This window comes from Limanda limanda, chromosome 13 (assembly GCF_963576545.1).
Source record: "Limanda limanda chromosome 13, fLimLim1.1, whole genome shotgun sequence".
Lineage (NCBI taxonomy): Eukaryota > Metazoa > Chordata > Actinopteri > Pleuronectiformes > Pleuronectidae > Limanda > Limanda limanda.
In genome coordinates this window covers 22,535-50,461 of record NC_083648.1, presented here as the reverse complement: position 1 = coordinate 50,461, position 27,927 = coordinate 22,535, and the positions used below count along the sequence as shown (strand labels likewise).

General features: G+C 43.7%; 1 protein-coding gene across 1 annotated transcript; it reads left to right on the top strand.

The window, feature by feature from the left end:
* Positions 1 to 2,446: 2,446 nt before the first annotated feature.
* On the top strand, positions 2,447 to 3,724 carry mplkip (M-phase specific PLK1 interacting protein). The gene is made up of 2 exons (XM_061084743.1): positions 2,447 to 2,828; positions 3,284 to 3,724. The coding sequence occupies exons 1-2, from the start codon at positions 2,502 to 2,504 to the stop codon at positions 3,395 to 3,397; spliced, it is 441 nt and encodes a 146-aa protein (XP_060940726.1). The 5' UTR covers positions 2,447 to 2,501; the 3' UTR covers positions 3,398 to 3,724.
* Positions 3,725 to 27,927: the final 24,203 nt, after the last annotated feature.

The following is a 27,927-nucleotide window of genomic DNA, read 5'->3' as shown; positions in this document are numbered from 1 at the left end:
ATATTTCAATTTTTTAGGAAAAAGTGAAGCCAAATGATTTAAAACAAGGATATAATATAATATTTCTTGAAATTTATAATCAATATCATTAGTTTCGGATTGTATTCACAGCGACGTCATCAGGAGGAGGAAGAGTTCACTAGTTCATCACTGTGTGTGTGTGGGTGGGTGTGTGTGTGTGTCTGTGAGTGGGTGTGTGTGTGTGTGTCTGTGTGTGTGTGGGTGTGTGGGTGTGAACGGTGTGAACTCTCTGTCTTAATAAACAGCGGCCCTCAGCGGACACACTGATACATTACAAAGCAAGTTCTGACTCACAATATAAAACAAGGTGTTAGCAGAAGAGACTGCCGGGCAGCATTGGTGTCATTACCCACTCTAACCCCAAACCCTCATTCCACAGCAGAGCAGATATTCTGTATTGAATATACGAGACACTGTTCAGATGACATTAAACAGAAGTCAGGTTTATATGGATCCCAGCTTACTGAGAATTGAGGGCAATGAAATGGTAGATTCACCTACTTCCAACCAGGAGAGAGTTATGGAGATAGGCAGTCATTAGGAGCAACATCATGACTGAATGGAAAAAACAATGAGATAGGAAAAGGATCATCTATATCAAAGAAAGCTAAAAGTTGGAGGAATGAAACAATCTTTACAACAGCAGAGAGCAAAGAGTCATATCAAGTTTAAGATCAGGACTCACAGGATTAAACAGAGTAATGGATTTAATATCATCCATCAGTGTGAATGTGGCTCAGAGGAGGGGCCACCTGCCATTAAACAAAAAGAAGAAGACGAAGAAGAAGACGAAGACGAAGAAGAAGAAGACAAAAAGAAGAAGAAGAAGAAGAAGAAGAAGAAGATGCTTGAAAGGAGGAAGAAAAAGGGCAGACAGGTGCTACTGTTTTCATTCTGCAGTTAGACATAGCAATTAGAAAACGAGTCTGAGATCACCTGTCAGTTTATACAGCACAATAACAATTGCCAGTATAAGAGCAATACAATCATCATGCAGACAGGTATTACCAATGACATTTTTCATATGATCCTCAAGTTATGTCAGCAATACCTCCTTCATATGGGTTCCAGCTCACATGGGAGTGGAAGGTAATGAAAAGGCAGACCTATTAGCAAACAGTCATTAAAACGAATGACAATCCACAATCAGGTACCACTAAGCCAGGGGAAGGCAACCTTACTATCGAAAGAACCATTTTGACCCCTCTTACCCCAAATTAAATCTGTATGGAGCCGCAGGTCAAGTTATATATATAGTTATACAATATATATAAAAACTATATCTTTTTGCATTTATTAAATTATAAAACGACAATAAAAAAACTGTTGACGTTTTTCTGCTATTTTTACCTGCTACAAAAAAGGAAAACAACAAACTCTTATGAAGAGGAAAACCAAATATATGTGTAGGCATACTTTGAAATAAATGAAACACAGAACTATGCTTTATTTGCTCATCTCCAGCTTGGTACTTTTCAACAGATGCTATGTGCTTGCTCTTGAAATGTCTTGACATTTTTTGACGATTTATCCTTGGTTATCCATGGTTAGTTTACCGAGGCCGGGTCGCTAACTATGGATTAGCAACCTGCAGGGAAGATCGCGGGCCGTAGACGTTATAGGATGTGACGCATATTTTGGTTTTCCATGACGGCCTGATACGATGATGATTTAAAAAATTAACGTAATGTAACCCTAACCCTAACATCATATGAAGACTGATTTGTTAAGTTCACCGTTCGCTATAAATATGCGCAACATGCACAACACTGCACACGGAGCCACTGCAGAGGGGCTGAAGAGCCGCATGCAGCTCCAGAGCCATGGGTTGCCGACGCCTGCACTCGCAAAGCAGAAATGAAAACCATCATTAAAGAATACACCACTTACAAAACATGGCAAGAATACTGGGATTTAAACAACACAGGAAGACATTTGTAAAAAATCACGTATGCACTGGTGAGAGGAGCAGAAGAGAGAAAGTCGTTACCTGTCTGAGTCTTACAGGATTAGACGATACACTTCATAAAAAAAGCAAGCACCCAAATGGTTTCTGTGAAAACTGTAAACAACCGGATACTGTCACTCATGTAATAATAGAATGTAATAAATATAATGAACACAGAAAGGAATTAATATCATAATTAAATGACGAAATGCAAAATATCACATTAAAAAAATTTGTTAGGAAAGACATAAAAAATATACAAATATACATGATCTTCTACTATTAAGACAACTATTTAAGAGTATTTAAGGAAAGAATGTAATTTAAGGTTATTCTTATATATTTTTGTTTGTTTACTGCCAATCTACTGATCCACCCTCCAGAACAGCCAATATACACCTGAAGAAGAAGAAGAGGCCGCTAGGTGTCGCTGCAGCGACCTGGAGGAGAGCCTATTTACTTCCGGTTCCGGTTTGATTCCTTGGCGGTTCCCCGTCTCCTCTGAATCTCCGGTTCTTCTTCCGCCTCCCAAATGAACCGTGGCCCGTTCAGACCTCAGCGGAGTCCCGGAGCTCCAGGGCCGGCTGGAAGGTTCCCCTCCCCCGGCTCCAGCTGGGGTTTCCCCGGAGCTCGCTCCCCGTATGGAGGCTCCGGACATCGAGGAGCTTCACCCCGGGGCTGTGGCGCTTACTCCCCGGGTTCCCCGGTATACTCTCCGGGTTCCGGTCGAGGATACCGGGACGGTCCTCCCGGTGGGTTCGGCAGCGGATCCCGGTGCTTCCCAGGACAGATGCGGGGCAGAGGCGACGGTTTCCGGCGGCCTCAGTCCTTCAGTCCCGGTTCAGCTCAGAAGTTCCAGGTGAGTTCCAGAGCTTCAGTGGGTTCACTAACCCGGTTCACTAACCCGGTAACCCGGTTCACTAACCCGGTTCACTAACCCGGTTCACTAACCCGGTTCACTAACCCGGTTCACTAACCCGGTTCACTAACCCGGTTCACTAACCCGGTTGAAGCGCTGCTCAGCTGGTGATGGGTTAGTTATGTTAACTGTTGAGTCCGTGTTAACTGTGGAAGAGGAAAAAGACGTTTAAAGTTTAGCAATTAAATATGAATCACTGACAGGGATGTAAATGTAAACATTTAAATGACAGAGTGGGTCCATGGAGCGGCTCATTCTGCGCATGCATTAATGTGTTAAAAAATGAACACTTTAATTCCACAAATGAATTATCCCACGTTCATTGTTATTGTTATTAGTAACTAATGTGTTTACCTGAAATGATCGATGATTGATTTTCTTGTTTGTGTTTTCAGTCTTCAGATGCGTCGGTGGAAAAATATTTCAGTCCATCGATGGTTCAAGATCCTTGGAGACATCTGCAGCCACTGACAACAACAGATGCATCACACAACAGACACACAACATGACAACTCACATAACAGTCACAACATGATGATGACGACACACAACATGAAGAGGAACAACAGATGTTCTGACAGAAAAGAAATAAACATCAGTTACGAGACTGTTTGTCATCAGGTGTTGTTGTTAATGTCTTGTTGTTACTTTGTGTTTTGTTTGTGTTGGTTGTGCATAAGTTCTGTTTGCGTTATTATTATTTTTTTTTCTCTTTCAGGATTGATTTTAATTTAGGATCATTACTTTGACCGTTTTCTAAATTAACAGGTTTTTTTTAAGAAAACATTTAAACAAAGTTTGATTATTTTTCACATGTTTCAATCAGTTTGTAAAAAGGTTGTAAAATTAAAAACTTTTAAACTGGAGTTTGTTCCTGTTTTATTTTGAAACATGAGTAATGTGACGGAGCCCACTTGCAAGTCTCTACGACATTCCGTTGTTTAGTTCAATTACATTTTTCAATTGTATTTGTATAGCACTGAGATCTTTAAAGTTATAGAGAAACCAACAGTTCTCTCAACGAGCAGCTCTGACGACTGGTGGCGTTTTCTGTGAATCAAGCACAAAGTCAAACACTTTTCTCTCTGTAAATTGAATCCAGCATCTGCAGATGGACTCACAGTACACATCAGCTGGATGACATGTACAAATGAGAAAGAACAGATCAGAGTTGTGTTCCCCTGGTGTCTCATCAGGGTGGGACCTATCCTGCCATGTCTCTGTGGAAGACCCCAGATGTGAGATCCCAACGATTTGCAAAGAGACACATGGCGGCTGTGGCTAAGGGGTAGAGCGGTCGTCCTCCAACCCGAAGGTCGGCAGTTCGATCCCCAGTCTGACCCATCTGCATGCCGAAGTGTCCTTGGGCAAGATGCTGAACCCTGAATTGCCCCTTGTAGAACAACAAAGTGCTGCCATAGATGCTCTGTATGAATGTGTGTGTGGGTGAATGTAAAACAACTGTAAAGAGCTCTGAGTCATCAAGACTAGGAAAGTGCTATATAAATACAAATCCATTTACCATGAAGTAAATGTCTCTGAGAAATAGATTGTAAACCTAAAGTTTCCCTTTTAGATGAACAAACTGGTCAATTTTCCACACACACGTCTGCTCATCACATCCACAAATGACAATTTCCATTACAAGATAAAAAACTGACTGGAAGAAAGAATCAAACTCAATGTGGGAGAGAGAGAGGAGGTATAGTTGTGTAACCATCATGTTCAAGCTCTGACAGACGGGTTATAATGAAAACAATAAGAGTGACCAGCATGGGATCTAGAGCCTTCAGTCGCCCCCCCCCCTCCTCTTGATCTCCCTCCCACTGGACATTCACAACACTAACTGTCTCCATTTTTAAAGCAGATGTGAAAAGTCTCTTTAGAGGCCCCATATTTTACCCTTTGGGATTTCATTTGAGGTGTTGGTCCCTAAGATGATGTATCAGTGGTTTAAAGTGGACAAACTGCTGCAGTGTGTCCATGTCCTCTCTGGAGCCGAAGACCTGCCTCTTGAGCCCCTCCTCTGATTGGCTGACTGCCCTTTGAGTGACAGGCGACCAGGGCCAAACGGGCATAGACACAAAACGGGATGTGAAGAAACGCCACCACCAGGAATTGGGTTGCCACCTCAGGCCCACAGCACCTGACCAACAATAAAAAGATATTTAAAACATGTCATGGTTGAAAACAACAACAAAAAAAAAAGCAGCAAAATAAACCAAATACAAACCTATATAAACACAACGTAAATGGGATTAAGTGTTACTTAAACCCCAATGAAAATTTATGAAACAAAACAAAGCAAAAAAAAGGGAGTGGGGGGGAATATAGCACAGAGGAGACAGTTTTTTTTAGAAAACTTCTGGAAGGGAAGGGGGGGGTTTGGGGCTGCCTAGGATGGTACGAAAGCAGCCAGGAGGAAAAATAAGATAAGTTAGTTTATTGAATCAACAGGAAGTGTACATAAAAGAAATTGGCGTAGTGGCAGAGATGGCGCCCTTTCCCCGACATAGTGTAATGTAATGCACGGGCACACACGAGGACCTCTGGTGATGCTCCTAAGCTGGTAATAATACCTTTATAGCATGTTGAAATTACAGATACATGGACCCAAATTAAAGAACAATGCAATTACAGGATAGAACTTTGTAATTACGTAAAATGAACCATGTAGAGCATTTTATTATGTTTGTTTCTCTCGTCGGAGGGAGGGTTAGATAAGGGATGAAAGCACATAGGAGAAGGAGATATTCTTGAATAACGTTTTTTGTGAATGTCGGAGAGACTTGGAAAGTGGTTCAGTCTGGACTAATTTGGGTCCTGCAGATCGATTGGTACCACCCCTGAGCTTGAGCGACATTCGGAAGGGGTCGAACGACGAAATGCCCAAAAATCCGAGGAGATATTCTTGAATAACTGTTTTTATGAAGGTCGGAGAGACTTGGAAAGTGCGTCTGTCTATACTAATTTCGGGTACGGCGCATCGATTGGTACCATTCGAGCTTCTACGACCTTCGGAAGGGGTCGAACGAGCAAATGGTAAAATTGACTTATTCTGGGAATGTCAACACGTCAGCTGACGGAGATATTCTGGTTAGGTTTAGGCTTGGGGAAGGGTTAGTTAGGGTTAGTGTATGGATTCAGGTCAGGGTTAGGCCTCTCTGCACTCTTACCTGTCATGTTGAAGGAAGTGGAGCCCGATGTGTATCCAAAGCACTGCCTCCTTGGCCCCCCCGGGCACCTCCTCTGCTCCATACACCGCACGGCCCCAGAAGATGCTTTACTATCATTCTAACAAGCGACTTACCTTGGAAATCTCCATGATTGGTCTAAATTGCTGATTATCTGTGGGGAACATCTATTCTGTGTGAGGCCACGTTTGTTATGGTTTTTTCTGATTTTGGAATTTTATATGATAAAAGGATCTTTATTATGAGAACTCTCTCTTGGGATGGTAAATATCCTAAAATTTGAAGTTTGGGTGGCTTATTTGCAGAGATATTTAACAAAAACGGGATTTTAATTAAGCACTCCCATCATGCATTGCTTGCTGAGGAGATATTCTTGAATAACTTTTTTTGTGAAGGTTGGAGAGACTTGAAAAGTGCGTCTAAATAAACTAATTTGGGTATTGCGCATCGATTGGTACCATCCCCGAGCTTCTACGACCTTCGGAAGAGCAAATCGCCAAAGTGGGCAGGGTTAGGTTAGGGGAAAATTAACCCGCCTCCTTTAAAAAGGTGGCGGGAGGTGCACGGTCCTTCACTCCAGGGGGCTCCCTGGTCCCCATTTGTCACAGGTCCTGTGCTCTTAAGTCTGTCAGTTAGAATTAGTCATGTGTTGTCCCCATTATGAGTATCTGTGAGAGCTTGTGTCCCTGCTTTTATATCCCATCTAGCTCCTCCCCTTTGCAGAATTTCCCATTCCAGAATTTCCCAGTTCCTTGGCATCACAGTTTTCCATCATACTCTCAAACCATTACTATACTTTTGTTGTGAATCCAGATTAATAGCTCCAGTTATATAATATTTGGGATTTTTTATCACCTACATAACCATACTACACCAAGTTGGGTGGGGCATTTCAGTGTACTTTTTGCCATATTTTTGGTCTATACTCCTGTTACTTCCCAATTAAAGATTTTCAAACCTATTGGTGTGGAGTCTTCGTTTTCGTTCAACAACAAAGTAGTTGGGTGAGGTTATTACAGATAAATTGCCCTGCTTAGGGGTTAGAGGTTAGGTTCAGGCAAGGGGTCCTATGGTTAGGGTTAGAATAGAGGGTCTCTGATTAGGGATAGGGGTTTCATGACTGTCTTCTCAAATTTGAGTTGAAGTCCAGAACATCTGACTAAGAGTCATTAAAAGCACAAGAGGGTTAGGGTTAGTCTGTCAGTTAGAATTAGTCATGTGTTGTCCCCATTGTGAGTCTCTGTGAGAGCTTGTGTCCCTGCTTTTATATCCCATCTAGCTCCTCCCCTTTGCAGAATTTCCCATTCCAGAATTTCCCAGTTCCTTGGCATCACAGTTTTCCATCATACTCTCAAACCATTTTCTGTTCTCGCTCAGTCACAATCATAAGAAAAAAATAAAGTAATGACGATGCGTTTGACTTTGTTTTTAACAAAAAATCTCTGCAGGCCACACTCCAGGACGCCCGACGGTGTGACGTGGGGCCCTTCTGATACCCGCTTTGGGGCAGTTCTCGGGTCTGGGTCTCAGCGACCCGAAGACGCTCAGCGTTGAGGCCCGTCTCTTCGATCAGGGGTCTCCGTGACCCCGATGCTTGTGACGTCGGGCCCGCCTGGCCGCCCGCGTTGTCTAACCGAGCCTGTTCTCGCTCAGTCATAATAATTTAAAAAAAATAAAGAAATGACGATACGATGGCGCGCGTTTGAATTTATTATTTTCTTTTTAATCTCTGCACGCCACACTCCAGGACGCCCGACGGTGTGACGTGGGGCCCTTCTGATACCCGCTTTGGGGCAGTTCTCGGGTCTGGTTCTCAGCGACACAAGGACGCTCGCCGTGGAACTCGCCCGGTTGCCAGCGTTATGTACTCGAGCCTGTTCCTGCTCGGTGAGAAGAAGAAGAAGAAGAAGAAGAAGAAGAAGAAGAAGAAGAAGAAGAAGAAGAAGAAGAAGAAGAAGAAGAAGAAGAAGAAGAAGAAGAAGAAGAAGAAGAAGAAGAAGAAGAAGCAAACAAATTTTTATAATTTTGTATCGCTGCACGACACACGCGAAGATGCGAGACGGTGTGACGTAGGGCCCGTCTCTTGTCGTTCGTGGGGGTCTCCCTGACCCTGAGAGTCGCGACGTCGGCCCCGCCCGGCGGCCCGCGTTGTGTGCTCTAGCCTGTTCTTGCTCAGAAGAAAGACAAGAAGAAGAAGAAGAAGAAGAAGAACAACAACAAGAAAACACATTTTTATAATTTTGTATAGCTGCACACGACACACGCAAAGACGTAGGGCCTGTGTCCTGTCGGTCGGGGTCCCCGTGACCCTGAGACTTGCGACGCTGGACCGACCCGTCTCTCTCCGTTGTGTACTTGAACTTGCTCGGAGCGGGGCTGCCACGGAGGCTGCGGCGGCGGCTGTGGCGGCGGCGGCGACGCCCAGGTCTGGACAGGAGGCCGGGCCCTGGGGTTGTTGTTGTTGTTGTTGTTGTTGTTGTTGCTGTCGTTGTTGCTGTCGTTGATGTGGCTGCAGTGCTAGGGCCGGAGGGTCGCGGTCGATGTCTGTCAGCGCGGCGGCGGCGGACGCTTCGGTGCGGGGGACGCGCTCCCTCCGCACGATGTACGGAGCCACGAGAGCCTTTCCCAGCTGCTCGAGGAACACCCTGCGCTTGTTCCGCTTGCACGGCATCCAGTCGGGGTTGACCTCTCGCCATATCACGAAGGCGTTGTAGGCAGAGACGTCGAGGATGTGGTGGAAGACGCAGGGAGACGGGGTACTCTCCCTGCGTCCCACTGACCAATCACACAGGCCTCACTCTTTCCCCAGTTCACTTTTGCTGACGAAGCCTTCGCATACAATGACAGACTGCCCTCTAATTCTTGTATGTCTTCCTGATCCTGGACAAAGATGTTCACGTCATCCGCATACGCTGACACTACTATCGGGGGGGCTGTGAGCCAGCTCAGGCAGACGCAGGCCTTCAGCCGAGTCCTGAGCCGACACAGGAGCGGTTCGATGGCCACGCTGTAAAGTTGGCCTGAGATGGGGCATCCCTGCCTTGTCCCTCTTTCGACTGGTACAGATCTGCTCAGCCCTCCCCCCACCTTCACAACACAACACGTATCATTATATAATAATTTCACCCAGGACTGAAAATGCTCCCCAACACCAAAAGCCTGCAGTGTGGCAAACAAGAATGAACGATCAACACGATCAAATGCTTTTTCCTGGTCAATGGAAATTATGCCAATATTAATATTATACGTTGTACACAGATCAAAAATGTCTCTCATTAAAAAAACAAATTGTCCTGCATTGACCTACCTGGTACACAATAAGATTGGTCAGCACCAATAAACACTTCCATAAAAACCTTGAATCTATTTGCTAAAACCTTAGATAAAACCTTATAGTCACTACATAAAAGAGAGACGGGTCTCCAGTTTTTCAACAGGGTCAGATCCCCTTTCTTCGGCAGGAGTGATATTACAGCTCGTCTGCAGGAGGCTGGAAGAAGCCCCTTCCCAAACGACTCCTTCAAGACATCCAGCAGATCCTGTCCCATAATGTTCCAGAAATGTTTTAAAAAATCTGCCGGTAATCCATCCAAACCTGGTGACTTGCCTGCAGCCATCTGCGAAACTGCAGTGGTCAGCTCCTCCAGCGTGATGTCCGAGCTCAGGATGTCCCTCTCACCTGGACTCAGCTGTGGGAGGTCCTGCAGCAACTCGGCCACAGCTTCAGCGTCACACTCCTCTGACCCAAACAGGTCGGTATAAAACTCCACCGCGTGTCTCCTCATCTCGGCTGATTCTGCTGTTATATTCCCATCCGGCAGCCGGAGACCCACCATCTGCTTCCCCTGGGCCACCGATCTCTCCAGATTAAAAAAGAAAGTGGTGGGTGCGTCTATGTCTTTTAATTTCTGGAACCGAGCTCGAACCAGAGCTCCTTTGGCCTTCTCCTGGAGGAAGGAGTTTAGTTGTTGTTTTTTTGCTTTTAATGTTGTTAGGAATTTCAAACTTTTAACTATAGGTTGTGTCTGAAAGAACTCTTAATAATAAAGCTAGAGGTAGTTTTAGCTAGATATAATGCACATACAAATTAATTTAATAACCGTTGCTGTTTAGTGCCAATAATGTATCTTTTAGTTGTCCTCATAATTAACTTCTTGGATATTAAAGCATATTTTCATTAGCTGTATTCAACATCAGACAGAATTCAAGGAGCTGTCCTTTCTGGGGCAAAGTCAGTATGACATTGTTTAGTTTCGAGGATGCGAATGTTTACACATTCACAGTCCACATTGTTTTGATGGAGCAGACACACAATAATAGTTTCTCAAACCATAATGGCACTGACTCAGTGGGTCAATAACATTACCTTATACAAATCTTTATTTTCAACCTTTCGCTTATCATATTTAATATTTGGAATTTGCTAATAATGTTTGTACGTCACAAGGATGGTCAGTCTAACAGCTGTCCTGATAGGAGAGTCGAAGAGAGTTTGTTATGGTTAAGTTGGTGCAGCCGAGATGGCTGGAGCAAGACATTTTCTACTCAAGGCTAAATTACGAGACAACATCAGACTGTCAGGGTAGATAGAGTTGCCCTAGCAACCGTCAGAGTAGCGTAGGAGCATGACGGAGAGCTGCTGCTATGTCACTTCCTGGATTCGGTAACAAGAGGCGTGGGACTGCGGCTGGACCAATAAGGGAGATCCAAAGTGATTTGCGGTGACTCTCCTCCAAATATTCATAACCAATCACATCAATTCTACTGTTATAATTATACACAGCCCCTGCTGTTCGGGGCCATTTTCATCTTCCTACTGCTAACTTAATTAGCATAGGCTGTGATAATTGTCCATAGCTATGAATAACTCTTCATTGTATCTTTAAATAAAACATTTGATTGAACCAAAATCTTGGATAAACCAATAAACCAACACGCCTTAACAATGTCTCCGTGTTGGTAGGTACACTTTCCAGCTCCTTTATGTCGGCCTCTAGCTGCTCCATCGCTCTTTTAATGTTCCCTGAAGAGTACGCAGTGTATTGCTGGCAGAACACCTTAATTTGACCCTTGCCAACCTCCCACCACTGACTCAGGGAGGGAAACAACTCTTTCTTTGATTCCCAGTTGGCCCAGAACAGTTTAAAATTCCCACAGAAATTTAAATCCTTTAAAAGCTTAACATTAAAATGCCAGAAGGATCCAGGCTTTCTAGCAGGAGATAAAAGTAGATCTACTAGAACTAGATGATGGTCTGTGAAACCAACCGGGTGAATTTGACAGTTTGTCACACGGGTGATAAAAGGAGCGGATATGTAAAATCTGTCCAGCCGGGCACCACTGATCCTGCCGTCTGTTATCTTTATCCAGGTCCACTGCCTGGCTGAAGGATGCTGCCTCCTCCACGGGTCCACTAGATCTGCCTCCTTGACTGTCTGGCCCAGGAAAGAGGAGGACTGAGGATGGAGCTCCTGTCCTGTTCGGTCCAGATTGACATCTGTGCAGTAGTTCCAATCCCCCCCCATTATCATACATTCCCCTTGACCCACACTACCCAACATGTTTTTTAATAATTTAAAAAGAGTAACCCGTTCAGGACCTTGGTTGTGTGCATACACGTTGATTAAATTAAAACTAATACTGTGTATTTCCACTCTTATAGTCAGAAACCTGCCTGCCACGCTCTCTGTGCTGGATAGAATTGTCATGTTTAAAGAGGGAGAAAATAACACAGCGACTCCTGCGCTCAGGTTAGAGCCATGGCTGAGTACGTGCTGCCCCCCCCACCATACTCCCCAGTCTGTCTCATTCAGGCAATCACTGTGAGTCTCCTGTAAAAAAAGGACATCCAGCTTTTTTACTTTAAAAAGTTCTGATACTAAAAACCTTTTCTGAGCACTTCTACCCCCGTTAATGTTTAATGAGTCTACCCGTAATGCCATGAGAGGATCAAAAATACAGCTTAAAAAGACAAACAGGTAAACACAGCAGAAAGAAAACACCCAGTGATGAATGGTCATGGTCAATTTTATTTACAACTTTTTCTTCTCTTGGATCCCATCTTACATGGTAGACCTTTTTTAGCAGCAGTGACATGCTTCCTGAGCCTATACCTTCTTTTCTCATCCAGGACATCCGTCCCCACCACCTTCTGCAGGGTACTGACTGTCTGGATGAACTTTTTTATGTCTGGGAAGTACTCCCCTACCTCCACTGCTTTGCCAAATGATTCATCCAGAAACTCATTGACCTCTTTTAATGAATATAAATCCGCGCTTAGTGAGACGCTGTCAGCTAGAGACGCATTGTCAGATTCATAATCTTCCTCCACATCCATCTCACTAACCTGACTGTTGTTTACTTCAGACTGTACCGGTTCTGCCTGCTGTGCAGGACCACACTGCATCTCCTGTTGTTGCTTGGCAACAACCACCTTTTCTATTACAACCTGTTTCTCACATCCCTTCTTCGACCTCACCGCAGCCACCGGCACTACCGCCACCGGAACTGCCTCCGCCGCACCGGGAGCCGCAGCCACCGGCACCACCGCCGCCGGACCGGGCTCCGCCGGAACCGCTGCAGCAGAACCAGCAGCCGGAGAGGACGCAGCAGCACCGGCCGACCGGCCCCACGCAGGCCGAGTCACCCCGGCGCTGCCCTCCCCTCCATCCGCTCCAGCGGCCCCCCCCCGCCCGTCTTCCGTTCGGGCACGTCACTTTCTTGTGTCCCACTTCTCCACACTGAAAACACTTCATGCTCCCCGAGCTCGCATACACCATATAGAACTGCTCCTCGTAGCGAACCCGGAAAGACACGTCTAGTGTCTGAGACTCGTTCTCCAGAAACATAAAAGCTTGTCTCCTCAGAGACTGGACGTGCTTCAGCTTCGTGTCTCTGCAGCCCAGAGCCACCGCGCGGAACCCACTCCCGAACTTCCCCAACCGCCTCAGCTCTCGCTCCAGAGCTTCATTGGGGATGAAGGGGGGGACGCCGGACACGTTGATCTGGGTGGAAGCTACCGCTGGCGGGGACACTTGAATAAACTCCTCCTCTAAAGTTAAACCGCTTTCAATGAGCTTAGTGACAGTGTCCAGATCTTTAAAAAAGATCACCAGAGCCTTGTTCATCCTGGAAGCGTAGGAGATGTTCTCATGTCCCACCTGCTCCCCCACGGCCAGCAGCACCTGCTCCACCGTGGAGCTGAGCTGAGGCACCAGCCTAACGCCATGTCTCAGGGACATCGGCGGCGTCCCTGCGGACGCCATCCCCGCCACGAGACACGGCAAACACACAGAAAAACTACACTAAACGTACACAAACACTACAAAACAATGAACATACAATAAACATACAGAAACCTGAATACGTTTGAACGCGTCTTCACAACTACACCTCCACCAACGAAGAAGAAGACGAAGAAGAAGAAGAAGAAGAAGAAGAAGAAGAAGAAGAAGAAGAAGAAGAAGAAGAAGAAGAAGAAGAAGAAGAAGAAGAAGAAGAAGAAAAAGACTCTTGCGCAGTAATAATAAAATAAAAGAAACTAATTTGTATTATTTTTTATAGCTGCACGACACACGCGACGACGCGAGACGGTGTAACATAGGGCTCGTCTCTCCACGATCGGGGGTCTCCCTGACCCCGAGAGTCGTGACGTCCGGCCCGCCCAGCCGCCCGTCGTGTACTCGAGCCTGTTCCTGCTCATTGATGCGAAGAAGAAGGAGAAGAAGACGAAGAAGACGAAGAAGAAACGTAACGTAAGGCCGATTTATAGTCGGTTTTTACGCACGCACGCACGCAGCTTCTACGGACTCGTTTTGGTTTATAGTTCCCCTACAGTTGCGCGTGTTGCAACGCAATTCACCGCCAGACCACTAGCCGGAGTAATGTTTTTTGTTGAAGTCGGCTCTTCTTCGTGTGTGGCACACATTTATTTACATCGCCACGGCGGCTCCTCAGAGCCTTTTTCTGGCGGAAAATAATAATAACGAGAAGACGGAGAAGACGAAGGAATTGCGGTGGCGCACGTTTTGCTCGTTTATTTTTTAAAAATAATTTGCATTGCTGCGCGCCGCGCGCAAAGATCAGGGACGGGCTGACGTAGGGCACACACACACACACACACACACACGCTGGGTCAACCAGTGTGTGTCCCACCTGGTTGTACACCTTCCCTGAGGCCAGCGTAGCGTTCTTCAGGTCTTCTCCTCTGCAATCAGAGAAACTCACGCAGCAGCTGGCAGGAATCCCACTGACAGGGAAATACACGCTGCTGAACCAGGTGGTGTAGTTATAAACTCCACAGCAATGTAACTACACATGCACACACACACACACACACAATAAGTACAACAGTCCGCAAGAACGTCCTGTCACTTGTCATCACTTTCCGTCTGACGTCAACTCCGGAATCCCCGGAGCTCTAACAGAACCCGGAGATAACTGACGCTGAGTCACATTAACTGTATCTGAAGTGTTGATCGTAATTCTTTTATATTTAGATTTTACAGAAGAATAAATGTTGAAGAACCTGAAACTCATCCATTGCGGCCGGCTCGCAAGGCTTTGATTGTCACCACATGCGAGGCTTTGATCGTCACCACATCCGAGGCTCTGATCGTCACCACATCAGAGGCTCTGATCGTCACCACATCAGAGGCTCTGATCGTCACCACATCAGAGGATCGTCACCACATCAGAGGCTCTGATCGTCATCACATCAGAGGATCGTCACCACATCCGAGGCTCTGATCGTCACCACATCAGAGGCTCTGATCGTCACCACATCAGAGGCTCTGATCGTCACCACATCAGAGGCTCTGATCGTCACCACCTCCGAGGCTCTGATCGTCACCACATCAGAGGATCGTCACCACATCAGAGGCTTTATTCGTCACCACATCAGAGGATCGTCACCACATCAGAGGCTTTGATCATCACCACGTGCTTCACACACCTTCCCGGATCCTCACACACGCGTGAAGCCTCTACACGGAAGCACACGTCACCCTCTGTCCTGATAAAGTGATGTTCATGTGTTATTGTCTCCGCTCGTCCCTGTGGGTCATTCTGCTTTATGGGTTAACGACAGGTTCGTAGATAACAAAGATAAGAAACAACACAACACAGCGTGTGTGTGTCTGTTGTGTTGTGTGTTTGGCTGATGAGGCAGAACATCTGGATGGTCATCACACAGTGGGAGTAACAGCTGCTTGTCTTCTCAGTGAGCTGCCTGGTCCAGGTCAAAGGTCAGGTCGGAGAGGACGTCCTGCTGCCGTGCGTCTACATAGAGGAGGACCCTCTGCCTCAGAATGTGTCCCTCTACTGGAGGGACAAGGACGACGCCCATGTGCTGGACTCCGTCCACGGCGTCCTGGCCCTCGCCACGCAGAGCGAGACCTACAACGACCGAGTGGACCTCGCTCCACAGCAGGAGGGAGTCTTCTCCATCGTCCTGAAGAACGTGCAGCTGTCGGACAGCGGCGTGTTCGAGTGCCAACTCCACCCGGTGGACTTCAAGAAGAGCGTCCAGCTGAGCGTCAGAGGTTCGTCTCCGGGGCGTGGTTAAACTCAATGTGTCATCAAATAACTTATATTCATGAACGTTTCTTCTCTTCTTCATGTGACTGTGGTGAATATGTGATCTATTGTTTTCTATCACCTCAAGTTCTTCAAACCTTACCTTCCAGATCCTGTCGTTCAAGGTGCAGATGAACCGAACGTTGTCATGGCGGCTCAACCTCCAGGAAGTAACGCTGCAGCGTCACTGACCCTCCCCCTCCTCCCTCTCCTCCTCTCACTCTATTGGGTCGTTTAAAATCAGATAATATTTTCTGCTTCTTAAAAAAAACACAGTTCTGCTTTAGTTTCAGTGAGAAAACAATAAGTTAGAACTTATAAGTTCTCATAATTTATGACTTCATTCAGCTGCTGTTACACTCACTGGCCTGATGGGGGCGTCACTGCTCTGTCTTCAACAGACGGACAAATCAGTTTCCTCGAACATTTCACCTTTGAAATAAAATGAAAATAATGGAAACCGAGTGTCACTTGAATCATTATTAATATTAATAATGATGTGTTTGTTTGTGAAGTTTGCAACATATTCATATTTATAACGGCAGCTACCGACAGGTTCCTCTTATTTCTATTTATTTATTTAGTAAACTATTTGAAGTGAGTTTGAGAAGCTCTTATTGTGTTATGTTGTGTGATGACATGTAACCCGGTTCTGATCAGTTATAATCAATAAACACGTAACAGAAGTATTATAAACTTATTGAAGTATTTGATAGGGTTATGGTAGGTAGTTTTTCTGTTGCTGTGACTGATAATACTGTAACTGCTACTGATGTAATGTAACGAATGTAACTGTAACTTCTACTTACTGAAATAAAGTTTCTCTGTGATATATGTGATATTATAGTTCTTCCACAAGATGGAGCCACATCACCAGTTTGTGAAACCTTCACATAAAGAACATGCATGTATGATTATAACGTAATTATTAATATGCAGATCACACTCTGCTCTTTACCTGCAGCATCAAACCTACCGGTTTATTTTATGTTGAAAATGACCAAATTGAAAAAACAAACACAAACATATTATACATTATAAATCTTGTTCCTTCATCACTGCTCATTAAAAAGATAAACGTTTCATCCGCTTGTTTCCGTGTTTATTTTCTGTCGTTTCACAAAGTGTCATCATCACATTTTTTTTTATTTCACAACAGAGAAATAACCACGTAAATAAAATATAAATAAATGACAAGGTTAATAAAAGGTAAATGAAAAACAAAGCAGCAGGGCTGTGGAGATGTTTTCAGGGGTCCCGGTGGACATCGGCCCCCCGCAGACACAAACTATGACACAGGAAGTCATGACACAGGAAATGACCACTTCACAATTCATGTTGTTCTGGTTCCAAAGTACAGGACAGGGTTCAGGTTGGCGCCCCCTGGTGGCCCCAGGACTTCACTCTACAGTTCAGTTAATATTGATTATTGATTATTTCTCAACCTGAACGTCCACATCACTCAAAGGGCCACAGACGACCAATCAGCTTCAAGGAACTGGTGTGTGTTTCCTCAGGTCTCCGTGGTAACGCAACTGTCGTGTCACTGGAAAAGAAAGAAGGGAGGATTCAGACGGAGGTGAAGAACGACAGGAGGAGTCCGTGTGTGTGAGTGTTTCACCTGTTAAACCATGTCGTAGTGGTTGGCGTTGATGAATCGAGACAGGCCACACACACACACACACACACACACACACACACACACACACACACACACACACACACACACACACACACACACACACACACACACACACACACACACACACACACACACACACACACACACACACACACACACACACACACACACACGACTCCCCCCGCTTCGTCCGACGACTGGGCAGTTTGGATTAGGGAGTCAAAGACAATGCCCACATACGTCATTAATACTCTCCATTCTCACATATCCCCTTTATTTTCAAATTGGTTTAAACAGTAGTTTGAATATTGTTCCTTATGTATTTTTAATTTTTAGGTTTTTTGTAAGTTTTAGGTGGTTTTTTTGAATAAAAGTAATTATTTATTTGGCATGCCTTGGTTTTTTCTGTTTTTGTTTTGTCTATATTGAAGTCTAAGGATTGTATTTTAGTATATTTGTTTTTTTGTTTGTTTGTTTTTGCAAAAATAATTTGGACTATTTTTTATGGCTAATTTGTTTTTCTAGTCCTATATAAAAAGGTGACACATCATCAGTAGTGCACCTCAGGATCATTGGGTGTTTCGGCCATTACCACCAGACACCCTCTCCCGAGGAAGGCCCAGCCAAGGTTGATCAAACCCCGGGGTGTGTCCCGCTAAGTTTATAATAATCTAATTCTAAGATAATTTTACAACAGATTCTTGGTTTTGTTTTTTTAAGGAATTTTCAGAGTTTGTTTTTTAGGTATCGGGTTTTAAGGTTTAGGGTTAAGTTTTAAGGTTGGGTGTTAAGTTTTTTAGATCTTGGCATCGGGTTAAGTGGTTAGGTTTAGGCATAGGAGAAGAAATGGTTAGGGTTAGGATTTAGGATCAGGTCTAGGCATAGGGTTAAGTGGTTAAGTTTAGGCATAGGGAACAAATGGTTAGGGTTAGGATTAAGGTCATGTCTAGGCCTAGGTTTTAAATGGTTAGGGTTAGGTTTAGGATTTTAAGTGGTTAGGTTTAGGTGTAGAGTTCTGAATGGTTAGGGTTAGGATTTAGGATCAGGTCTAGGCATAGGGTTAAGTGGTTAAGTTTAGGCATAGGGAACAAATGGTTAGGGTTAGGATTAAGGTCATGTCTAGGCCTAGGTTTTTAAATGGTTAGGGTTAAGTTAGGAATTTTAAGTGGTTAGGTTTAGGTGTAGAGTTCTGAATGGTTAGGGTTAGGATTAGGATCAGGTCTAGGCATAGGGTAAAACTGGTTAAGTTTTTAGTTTTTTAGGATTTATCTGATTAGGTTAGGGTTAGGGTTAGGGTTAGGGTTAGAAGAGATATCTCGATGACACCCCCTGCTTCGTCCAACGACTGGGCAGTTTGGATTAGGGCGCCAAAGGCAATGCACTGGCCGACGCTCGTCATTAAGACCCCCCATTCTCACATATTCCCTTTGCCAAATTGTTTTTTTTTATTTTTTAAAAAAAACGAGGTGGTTGTTTGTTTAATTTAAACGGAGTTGGTTGGACTATTTTTTTCTATAGGCACTATTTTGATTTCCTAGTTTGATTGAACACATCATCAGTAGTTGACCTCAGGATCACTGGATGTTTCGGCCATTACGACTAGACACCCTCACCTGAGGGAGGCCCAGCCGAGGTTGATCAAACCCCAGTGTGTGTCCAAATAATTTAATTGTAATCTAATTCTAAGGTAATTTAGGAAGGATTAACGGTTTTGTTTAGGAACTGGTTAGGGTAAGGTTTTAGGGTTAGGCATCAGATTACTATCTTAGGTTTAGGCCTGGGTTCCTTGGTTAGGGTTAGAATAAGGGTTAGGGTTAGGCCTAGATTTACCAGGTTAGGTTCAGGCGTTAGGTTCAGGCGTCAGGTTAACTTGGTTAGGTTTAGAGTAAAGGTTTTGGTTAAGGTTAGGATAATGGTTAAAATTCTGAATGAGGTGTAGGGCTCTGGTTCTGAGTTCCAGTCCTAGAAGAGACTCTGGAGTGAGCATCCTTTCAGGTTTAAGCCTCTTCAGTAGTTCGACCTTGATAGGACAGCTGGGTCATACTCACACACTGCTCAGGGGTCAGTGGGGGTTGAAGCATCACGGTGTTCATCCTTCTGTTGGTTTTGAAGCAGGAGCTGAATGCTGTGAAGCTAGGAGCTAGAACCTAAAAGCTAGAACCTAGAAGCTAGGAGCTAGGAGCTATGAAGCTAATTAAGTTTTAAATTATAAGTGCTGTTCTGGGTTTCATACACCGCTAGACACCAGGACATGCTTTAATCTTATTACAACAGCAGACTGATCTTGGATTCCTCCATGATTTGCCTTAGAGTGCTGCTTGCATGTGTGTCCACTATACTCTGTGTGTAGTCACTCTTAGTTATGGTGTTATCACGTTTTAAATTTTATACTCTAACATGGTCTTTGTTAAGAGTTCTTCCTCTGGGGATGGTAATTATCCTATAATTTTAATTTTGTGTGGCTAATCTGCAGAGATATTTAGAGAAAAACGGGACTTTTTTCAGGAAGTGTTCTTTTTCCCAGAATGCATTGCTGCAGGTGGTCCAGATGGTAATCTATTAAACCTGTTTAAAATTGAATAATTGTGGGTTTTATTTATCTGACAAAGTAATATAACTCTTAATTAATCATTAAACCAATATATAGATATATAATTCATTAATTTAAAACAATTTATTTATAATTTATTAATTTAAAATTATTAAAATCTTAAATTTGATATATTCCTAATTGGTTAGGGTTAGGGTTAGGGTTAGGGTTAGGGTTAGGGTTAGGTTTGGGTTTGGGTTTGGGTTGGGGTTCAGGGTTCAGGGTTATGACTTATATGCACTGGCCTACTGACCTGCTAGGTTTCATCCGGTTGGGAAGTTGGTTTACGTAAGGTGGTGGTCAAGTTGGGAAGGCTCAGCTCTCTCATCCCGGGGACCAGGGTACGCTCCCCAGGCAGAGCACGTCCTGCAAGGACCATGGGGCAGAGGCAGAGGTGGGTTTGGCTGCTGCCTGGTTTGGTGCAGATGGTGGGCGTCTCTCTGCCTGATGGAACTTTATGGGTACAGCTGAAAAAAAGGGGGGGGGGGGGGGGGTTTGTTTTTAATATATTAAACTATAAGAAAAAATAAGTTTGTTGGTTTCAAATGAATGAAACAAAAAGAACTATATTGAAAGAAATTTGGCCTAATGGCAGAGACGACGCCCCTGGCACCGGGACCCCCGGTTCGAATCCTCCCGAAGCCATTGGTGTTGATGTTGCAATCGGGGGGTCCTGGGGGTCCCCAGGCAGCAGATCTGGCGGAAAAAGAAGGGGGGGTGGAAAAAACAGGGGGTTTAACAAAGGACAGGTAAGATGGACTGGTGGTTATTTGTCATTTAGACCTGTTGGGAGGATGGTGTCCAGTTTGAAGATCCATGATTTCTCTGCTCTTTTTCTCTGCCCAATGGTCCAGTGGTCCTGTGCTTCTAGGCCTGAAATGATTAGACTGCTGACCGGATGACGTTGGAAATGAAGGACCATGGGGGTGGTGAGTTTGCCTTCCCCAATGTTATACAGGTGTTGTTTGAGTCGGGTGAGGATGGTATGTTTTGTTTCGCCGACGTAATGTTTATTGCAGGTGGTGCATGTAATGATGTAAATGACGTTACTGGTGTTTAGTGTAAATGTGCCTAATGTAGGGGAAGCTTTATTGCTGTGGATGTTTGAAATGAATTTCCTGTTTCTGTAATGTATATGGTACTGTGTTTGTGTTGATGGTTTGTTGTCTGAGTACTTGGACCGTATTAATAAGCTATGGAGGTTTTTGTTCTTTCTGTATGCTGATATGGTGGTATGGTTTTTGAAAGCCGGCTGTCCTGATTGGGTCTGGGTAAAGTTGTACTTGATAATCCTATGTAAACCGGTGATTTTGTGTGAAAAGGTAGATATAAATGGTACTATGGCGGGGTTGGGGTCAGGGTTGTTGGTTCGGAGAATGATGGCGGTCTCGGAGGGGTTAGGGTTAGGATTTGGGTCAGGGTTAGGGTTAGGATTGGGAGAGTTGGGGTTAGGGTTAGGTTTGGGGAAGGTTCGGTTAGGGTTAGGTTTTGGGTTAGGGTTAGGTTTAGAGTTAGGCTTGGGGAAGCTGGGGTTAGGGTTAGGGTCGGGGGAGGGCGGGTTAGGGTTAGGATATGGGTTTGGGTCAGGGTTGGACTTGGGAGCATTGGGGTTAGGGTTAGGTCCGGGGGGATCTAGGTTAGGGTTAGAGTTAGGTTTAGGAAAGCTGGGGTTAGGGTTAGGGTCGGGGGAGGGTGGGTTAGGGTTAGGATATGGGTTTGGGTCAGGGTTAGACTTGGGAGCATTGGGGTTAGGGTTAGGTCTGGGGGGATCTTGGTTAGGGTTAGGATTTGGGTTGAGGTTGGGATCCGGTTTAGGGTTAGGGTTAGGGTATACCGGTAGGGGACCTGTAGATGGGATGCCCTCCGAGACCGGGACTTGGGGTGGAGCAATACGGGGAATGAAGCGAGCAGGAGCGAGAGACGCCAAAGTGTTGTTCTTGATTTGGCGGAGGAAGCGTTTTGAGTAGCCCCTTTTCCTGAGACTACAAAAAAGGATGGAGATGGATGAATGAAGATCTATAGCCAGGGATGATATTCTGTAGAAGCGGATGATTTGGGATTTAATGATACCTTTAAATGTGTGTTTCGGATGATAGCTTGTTTTATGGAGCAGGGCGTGTGTATCTGTTGTTTTAAAATAAACCTTGGTGAGTAATTGTGAGTATGATGAATTATTTGACCGGTCAAAAAAAACAGTTGTATCCAGAAAATTTACTTGTAGTGGATCTATGATGTATTTAACTTTAATGGATGGGTGGTGGCTATTCAATGTGTCTATGAAGTCAGAAAATAAAGAGATGTCGTGTTGCCAGATGCCAAAAATGTCGTCTAAAAATCGGAGGTAGGTAAGGGGTTGGTGTGTGCACTTGGCTAGTGCCTCTCGCTCCCACTCGCTCATGTAGATGTTAGCGTATGATGGTGCGTATCGCTGACCCATGGCCGTTCCGTGGATTTGTAGGAATTGCTTGTTGTTGAATGAAAAATCGTTATTGTTGAGACAGAGGGTCAGGAGTTGAATGATTTCGTTGTCCGGTCTATTGTTGTCGGGGTTGTTATTGAAGATGGATCTGATAGCCTTGATACCGGTTTGTGTATTGATATTTGTGTACAAACTGTCTATGTCTATTGTAAATAAATATGACTGGTTTGGAACAACCATGGGCCGGATGGTGTCTATGAAATGATAGGTGTCCTTGATGTAACTGGGATGTTTATTGGAAAGGGGTCCAAGAAAATGGTCTATGTATTCTGAGATGTGATATGAAGTGCTATTACAATCTGAAACTATAGGTCTGCCGGGGGGAACTTCATAGGGAATGGTCCATGATGGGGGTTCCTTGTGGATTTTTGGTAGTAAATAAAACTGTCGGGGGCGGGGTTGGTCAGGGCCGAATAAATAGATTTTTTGCTTGTGGTTAATGGTTTTATTGTCATATAGGGTTTGTATGATGTTGCGGAGAAGTGGTTGAGTATGAGCTTGTAAGTCTGACGGAATGGGTTTATAATGTGTAGTGTTTGAGAGTTGTCTGTTTGCCTCCAGTAAATACTGCTGTCTATCCATGATAACTATTTTGGAGCCTTTGTCCGCGGGTTTAATGATGATATTGGGATTTTGGGTAAGTTCTTCTAAGGCCCTGCGTTCCAGCCCCGAGAGGTTGTCTGCAACGTCCCCTGGGGGCCGGTAGTAACGCAGGGCCTGTTTGTTCTTTTGCACCAGGTTTATTGTGGCTGTGTGTGATTGAGCCGTGCTGGGTTCCCAATTAGATTTGTGGATGAAGGGTGTCTGGATGTGGTCCGGTTTACCATAAAAATGACTAATAATTTTTAGCCTTCGGTTATATTGATGTAGGTCCCTATGAAGTTCCTCCCAGTCAAACTTTGCCGGGCGTGGGATGAATGAAAGACCCCTTTCCAATAAATGGATCTGGTCTGTAGTCGGAGTAAATAATGAGGATAGGTTAAGTATGTTTGATGTGGAGCTCCACCCCAAGTCGACTGCGGGGTCATTGTGGGGTACAGGGTTTGTAGTTGCAGTTATGCCCGGTTTGGGTTTGGGTGTTATTATAAATTTAATTGTTTTAACCAGTAACTGAAGATGAGTTTAGCAGTGGCCGGCTTCCAATGGATGTTGTCTTTTTCAGTTAAAAAGGTGTCATGGGGGATCTCTGCTAAAAACGGGAAGTATGTGGCTATAGTGTTAGGGTTAGGGTTAGGGTTAGGGTTAGGGTTAGGGTTAGGGTTAGAAGAGATATCTCGATGACACCCCCTGCTTCGTCCAACGACTGGGCAGTTTGGATTAGGGCGCCAAAGGCAATGCACTGGCCGACGCTCGTCATTAAGACCCCCCATTCTCACATATTCCCTTTGCCAAATTGGTTTTTTTTATTTTTAAAAAAAACGAGGTGGTTGTTTGTTTAATTTAAACGGAGTTGGTTGGACTATTTTTTTCTATAGGCACTATTTTGATTTCCTAGTTTGATTGAACACATCATCAGTAGTTGACCTCAGGATCACTGGATGTTTCGGCCATTACGACTAGACACCCTCACCTGAGGGAGGCCCAGCCGAGGTTGATCAAACCCCAGTGTGTGTCCAAATAATTTAATTGTAATCTAATTCTAAGGTAATTTAGGAAGGATTAACGGTTTTGTTTAGGAACTGGTTAGGGTAAGGTTTTAGGGTTAGGCATCAGATTACTATCTTAGGTTTAGGCCTGGGTTCCTTGGTTAGGGTTAGAATAAGGGTTAGGGTTAGGCCTAGATTTACCAGGTTAGGTTCAGGCGTTAGGTTCAGGCGTCAGGTTAACTTGGTTAGGTTTAGAGTAAAGGTTTTGGTTAAGGTTAGGATAATGGTTAAAATTCTGAATGAGGTGTAGGGCTCTGGTTCTGAGTTCCAGTCCTAGAAGAGACTCTGGAGTGAGCATCCTTTCAGGTTTAAGCCTCTTCAGTAGTTCGACCTTGATAGGACAGCTGGGTCATACTCACACACTGCTCAGGGGTCAGTGGGGGTTGAAGCATCACGGTGTTCATCCTTCTGTTGGTTTTGAAGCAGGAGCTGAATGCTGTGAAGCTAGGAGCTAGAACCTAAAAGCTAGAACCTAGAAGCTAGGAGCTAGGAGCTATGAAGCTAATTAAGTTTTAAATTATAAGTGCTGTTCTGGGTTTCATACACCGCTAGACACCAGGACATGCTTTAATCTTATTACAACAGCAGACTGATCTTGGATTCCTCCATGATTTGCCTTAGAGTGCTGCTTGCATGTGTGTCCACTATACTCTGTGTGTAGTCACTCTTAGTTATGGTGTTATCACGTTTTAAATTTTATACTCTAACATGGTCTTTGTTAAGAGTTCTTCCTCTGGGGATGGTAATTATCCTATAATTTTAATTTTGTGTGGCTAATCTGCAGAGATATTTAGAGAAAAACGGGACTTTTTTCAGGAAGTGTTCATTTTCCCAGAATGCATTGCTGCAGGTGGTCCAGATGGTAATCTATTAAACCTGTTTAAAATTGAATAATTGTGGGTTTTATTTATCTGACAAAGTAATATAACTCTTAATTAATCATTAAACCAATATATAGATATATAATTCATTAATTTAAAACAATTTATTTATAATTTATTAATTTAAAATTATTAAAATCTTAAATTTGATATATTCCTAATTTCTTGTGATAACAAAATGAAATGAGGGAAACAGAGTCAGGGAGAGAAGCCTGTCCGGGCTAGCCCTCCCCCGCCGGATCGGGCTGTTTACTCTGTCCCCCCCTTTAACTCTCTCACTTACTGAAGTGAGGGAAAAAAGGGAGAAGAGTGATTCTTTTAATGAATGAAATACTTGAGTTTTCAATATGCTAATTTTAATTGTTTCGTGATTTCCTCTAGGGTTTGTTTATAAAGGTTGATCTCTGGTAAGTCTGGGTGGTGTATTATTTTCTAGAAACTTAATATTCATCTTTTTTCAGATTTGAAGACAGAGCTCAGGTCTGGGTTTTTTCTGTCTCTTGCTTTGAATAAACTCTGCTGGTTCTAGTCTTTGTTCCTGACCTTTCTTGTGGTTTAGAAGTATCGTTATCAGTTACACTGGGTTATGTTTGAGGATTTGGGGTCCTTAGACTAGTTCTTTACTCCTTTGTGTTTTGGTAATTATCCTATAATTTTAATTTTGTGTGGCTAATCTGCAGAGATATTTAGAGAAAAACGGGACTTTTTTCAGGAAGTGTTCATTTTCCCAGAATGCATTGCTGCAGGTGGTCCAGATGGTAATCTATTAAACCTGTTTAAAATTGAATAATTGTGGGTTTTATTTATCTGACAAAGTAATATAACTCTTAATTAATCATTAAACCAATATATAGATATATAATTCATTAATTTAAAACAATTTATTTATAATTTATTAATTTATTTAAAATTATTAAAATCTTAAATTTGATATATTCCTAATTTCTTGTGATAACAAAATGAAATGAGGGAAACAGAGTCAGGGAGAGAAGCCTGTCCGGGCTAGCCCTCCCCCGCCGGATCGGGCTGTGTACTCTGTCCCCCCCTTTAACTCTCTCACTTACTGAAGTGAGGGAAAAAAGGGAGAAGAGTGATTCTTTTAATGAATGAAATACTTGAGTTTTCAATATGCTAATTTTAATTGTTTTGTGATTTCCTCTAGGGTTTGTTTATAAAGGTTGATCTCTGGTAAGTCTGGGTGGTGTATTATTTTCTAGAAACTTAATATTCATCTTTTTTCAGATTTGAAGACAGAGCTCAGGTCTGGGTTTTTTCTGTCTCTTGCTTTGAATAAACTCTGCTGGTTCTAGTCTTTGTTCCTGACCTTTCTTGTGGTTTAGAAGTATCGTTATCAGTTACACTGGGTTATGTTTGAGGATTTGGGGTCCTTAGACTAGTTCTTTACTCCTTTGTGTCACCCATCAGTTCACATCCTTGCGTTGATTCTTGGTTGCAGGTGTAGGGAGCCTAAGAGAGAGAGAAAAAAAGGCGTTTTCCTGTTTCCTATTGGAAATGGAGGAGAGAGGAGAATTGTTTTGGTGGGAATATGCAAATCGTTTTTCAAAGAGGGCTCGCTCGTCCGATGGCTCGGGCTGGGTTAGGGTTAGAAGAGATATCTCGATGACACCCCCTGCTTCGTCCAACGACTGGGCAGTTTGGATTAGGGCGCCAAAGGCAATGCACTGGCCGACGCTCGTCATTAAGACCCCCCATTCTCACATATTCCCTTTGCCAAATTGGTTTTTTTTATTTTTAAAAAAAACGAGGTGGTTGTTTGTTTAATTTAAACGGAGTTGGTTGGACTATTTTTTTCTATAGGCACTATTTTGATTTCCTAGTTTGATTGAACACATCATCAGTAGTTGACCTCAGGATCACTGGATGTTTCGGCCATTACGACTAGACACCCTCACCTGAGGGAGGCCCAGCCGAGGTTGATCAAACCCCAGTGTGTGTCCAAATAATTTAATTGTAATCTAATTCTAAGGTAATTTAGGAAGGATTAACGGTTTTGTTTAGGAACTGGTTAGGGTAAGGTTTTAGGGTTAGGCATCAGATTACTATCTTAGGTTTAGGCCTGGGTTCCTTGGTTAGGGTTAGAATAAGGGTTAGGGTTAGGCCTAGATTTACCAGGTTAGGTTCAGGCGTTAGGTTCAGGCGTCAGGTTAACTTGGTTAGGTTTAGAGTAAAGGTTTTGGTTAAGGTTAGGATAATGGTTAAAATTCTGAATGAGGTGTAGGGCTCTGGTTCTGAGTTCCAGTCCTAGAAGAGACTCTGGAGTGAGCATCCTTTCAGGTTTAAGCCTCTTCAGTAGTTCGACCTTGATAGGACAGCTGGGTCATACTCACACACTGCTCAGGGGTCAGTGGGGGTTGAAGCATCACGGTGTTCATCCTTCTGTTGGTTTTGAAGCAGGAGCTGAATGCTGTGAAGCTAGGAGCTAGAACCTAAAAGCTAGAACCTAGAAGCTAGGAGCTAGGAGCTATGAAGCTAATTAAGTTTTAAATTATAAGTGCTGTTCTGGGTTTCATACACCGCTAGACACCAGGACATGCTTTAATCTTATTACAACAGCAGACTGATCTTGGATTCCTCCATGATTTGCCTTAGAGTGCTGCTTGCATGTGTGTCCACTATACTCTGTGTGTAGTCACTCTTAGTTATGGTGTTATCACGTTTTAAATTTTATACTCTAACATGGTCTTTGTTAAGAGTTCTTCCTCTGGGGATGGTAATTATCCTATAATTTTAATTTTGTGTGGCTAATCTGCAGAGATATTTAGAGAAAAACGGGACTTTTTTCAGGAAGTGTTCATTTTCCCAGAATGCATTGCTGCAGGTGGTCCAGATGGTAATCTATTAAACCTGTTTAAAATTGAATAATTGTGGGTTTTATTTATCTGACAAAGTAATATAACTCTTAATTAATCATTAAACCAATATATAGATATATAATTCATTAATTTAAAACAATTTATTTATAATTTATTAATTTAAAATTATTAAAATCTTAAATTTGATATATTCCTAA

What these genes read in the sequence shown, in the direction of transcription:
- mplkip (XM_061084743.1), top strand. Translation starts at nt 2,502, where the DNA reads ATGAACCGTGGCCCGTTCAGACCTCAGCGGAGTCCCGGAGCTCCAGGG. An exon ending in GTTCAGCTCAGAAGTTCCAG is followed by an intron (nt 2,829 to 3,283) that starts GTGAGTTCCAGA and finishes TTGTGTTTTCAG; the next exon opens with TCTTCAGATGCGTCGGTGGA.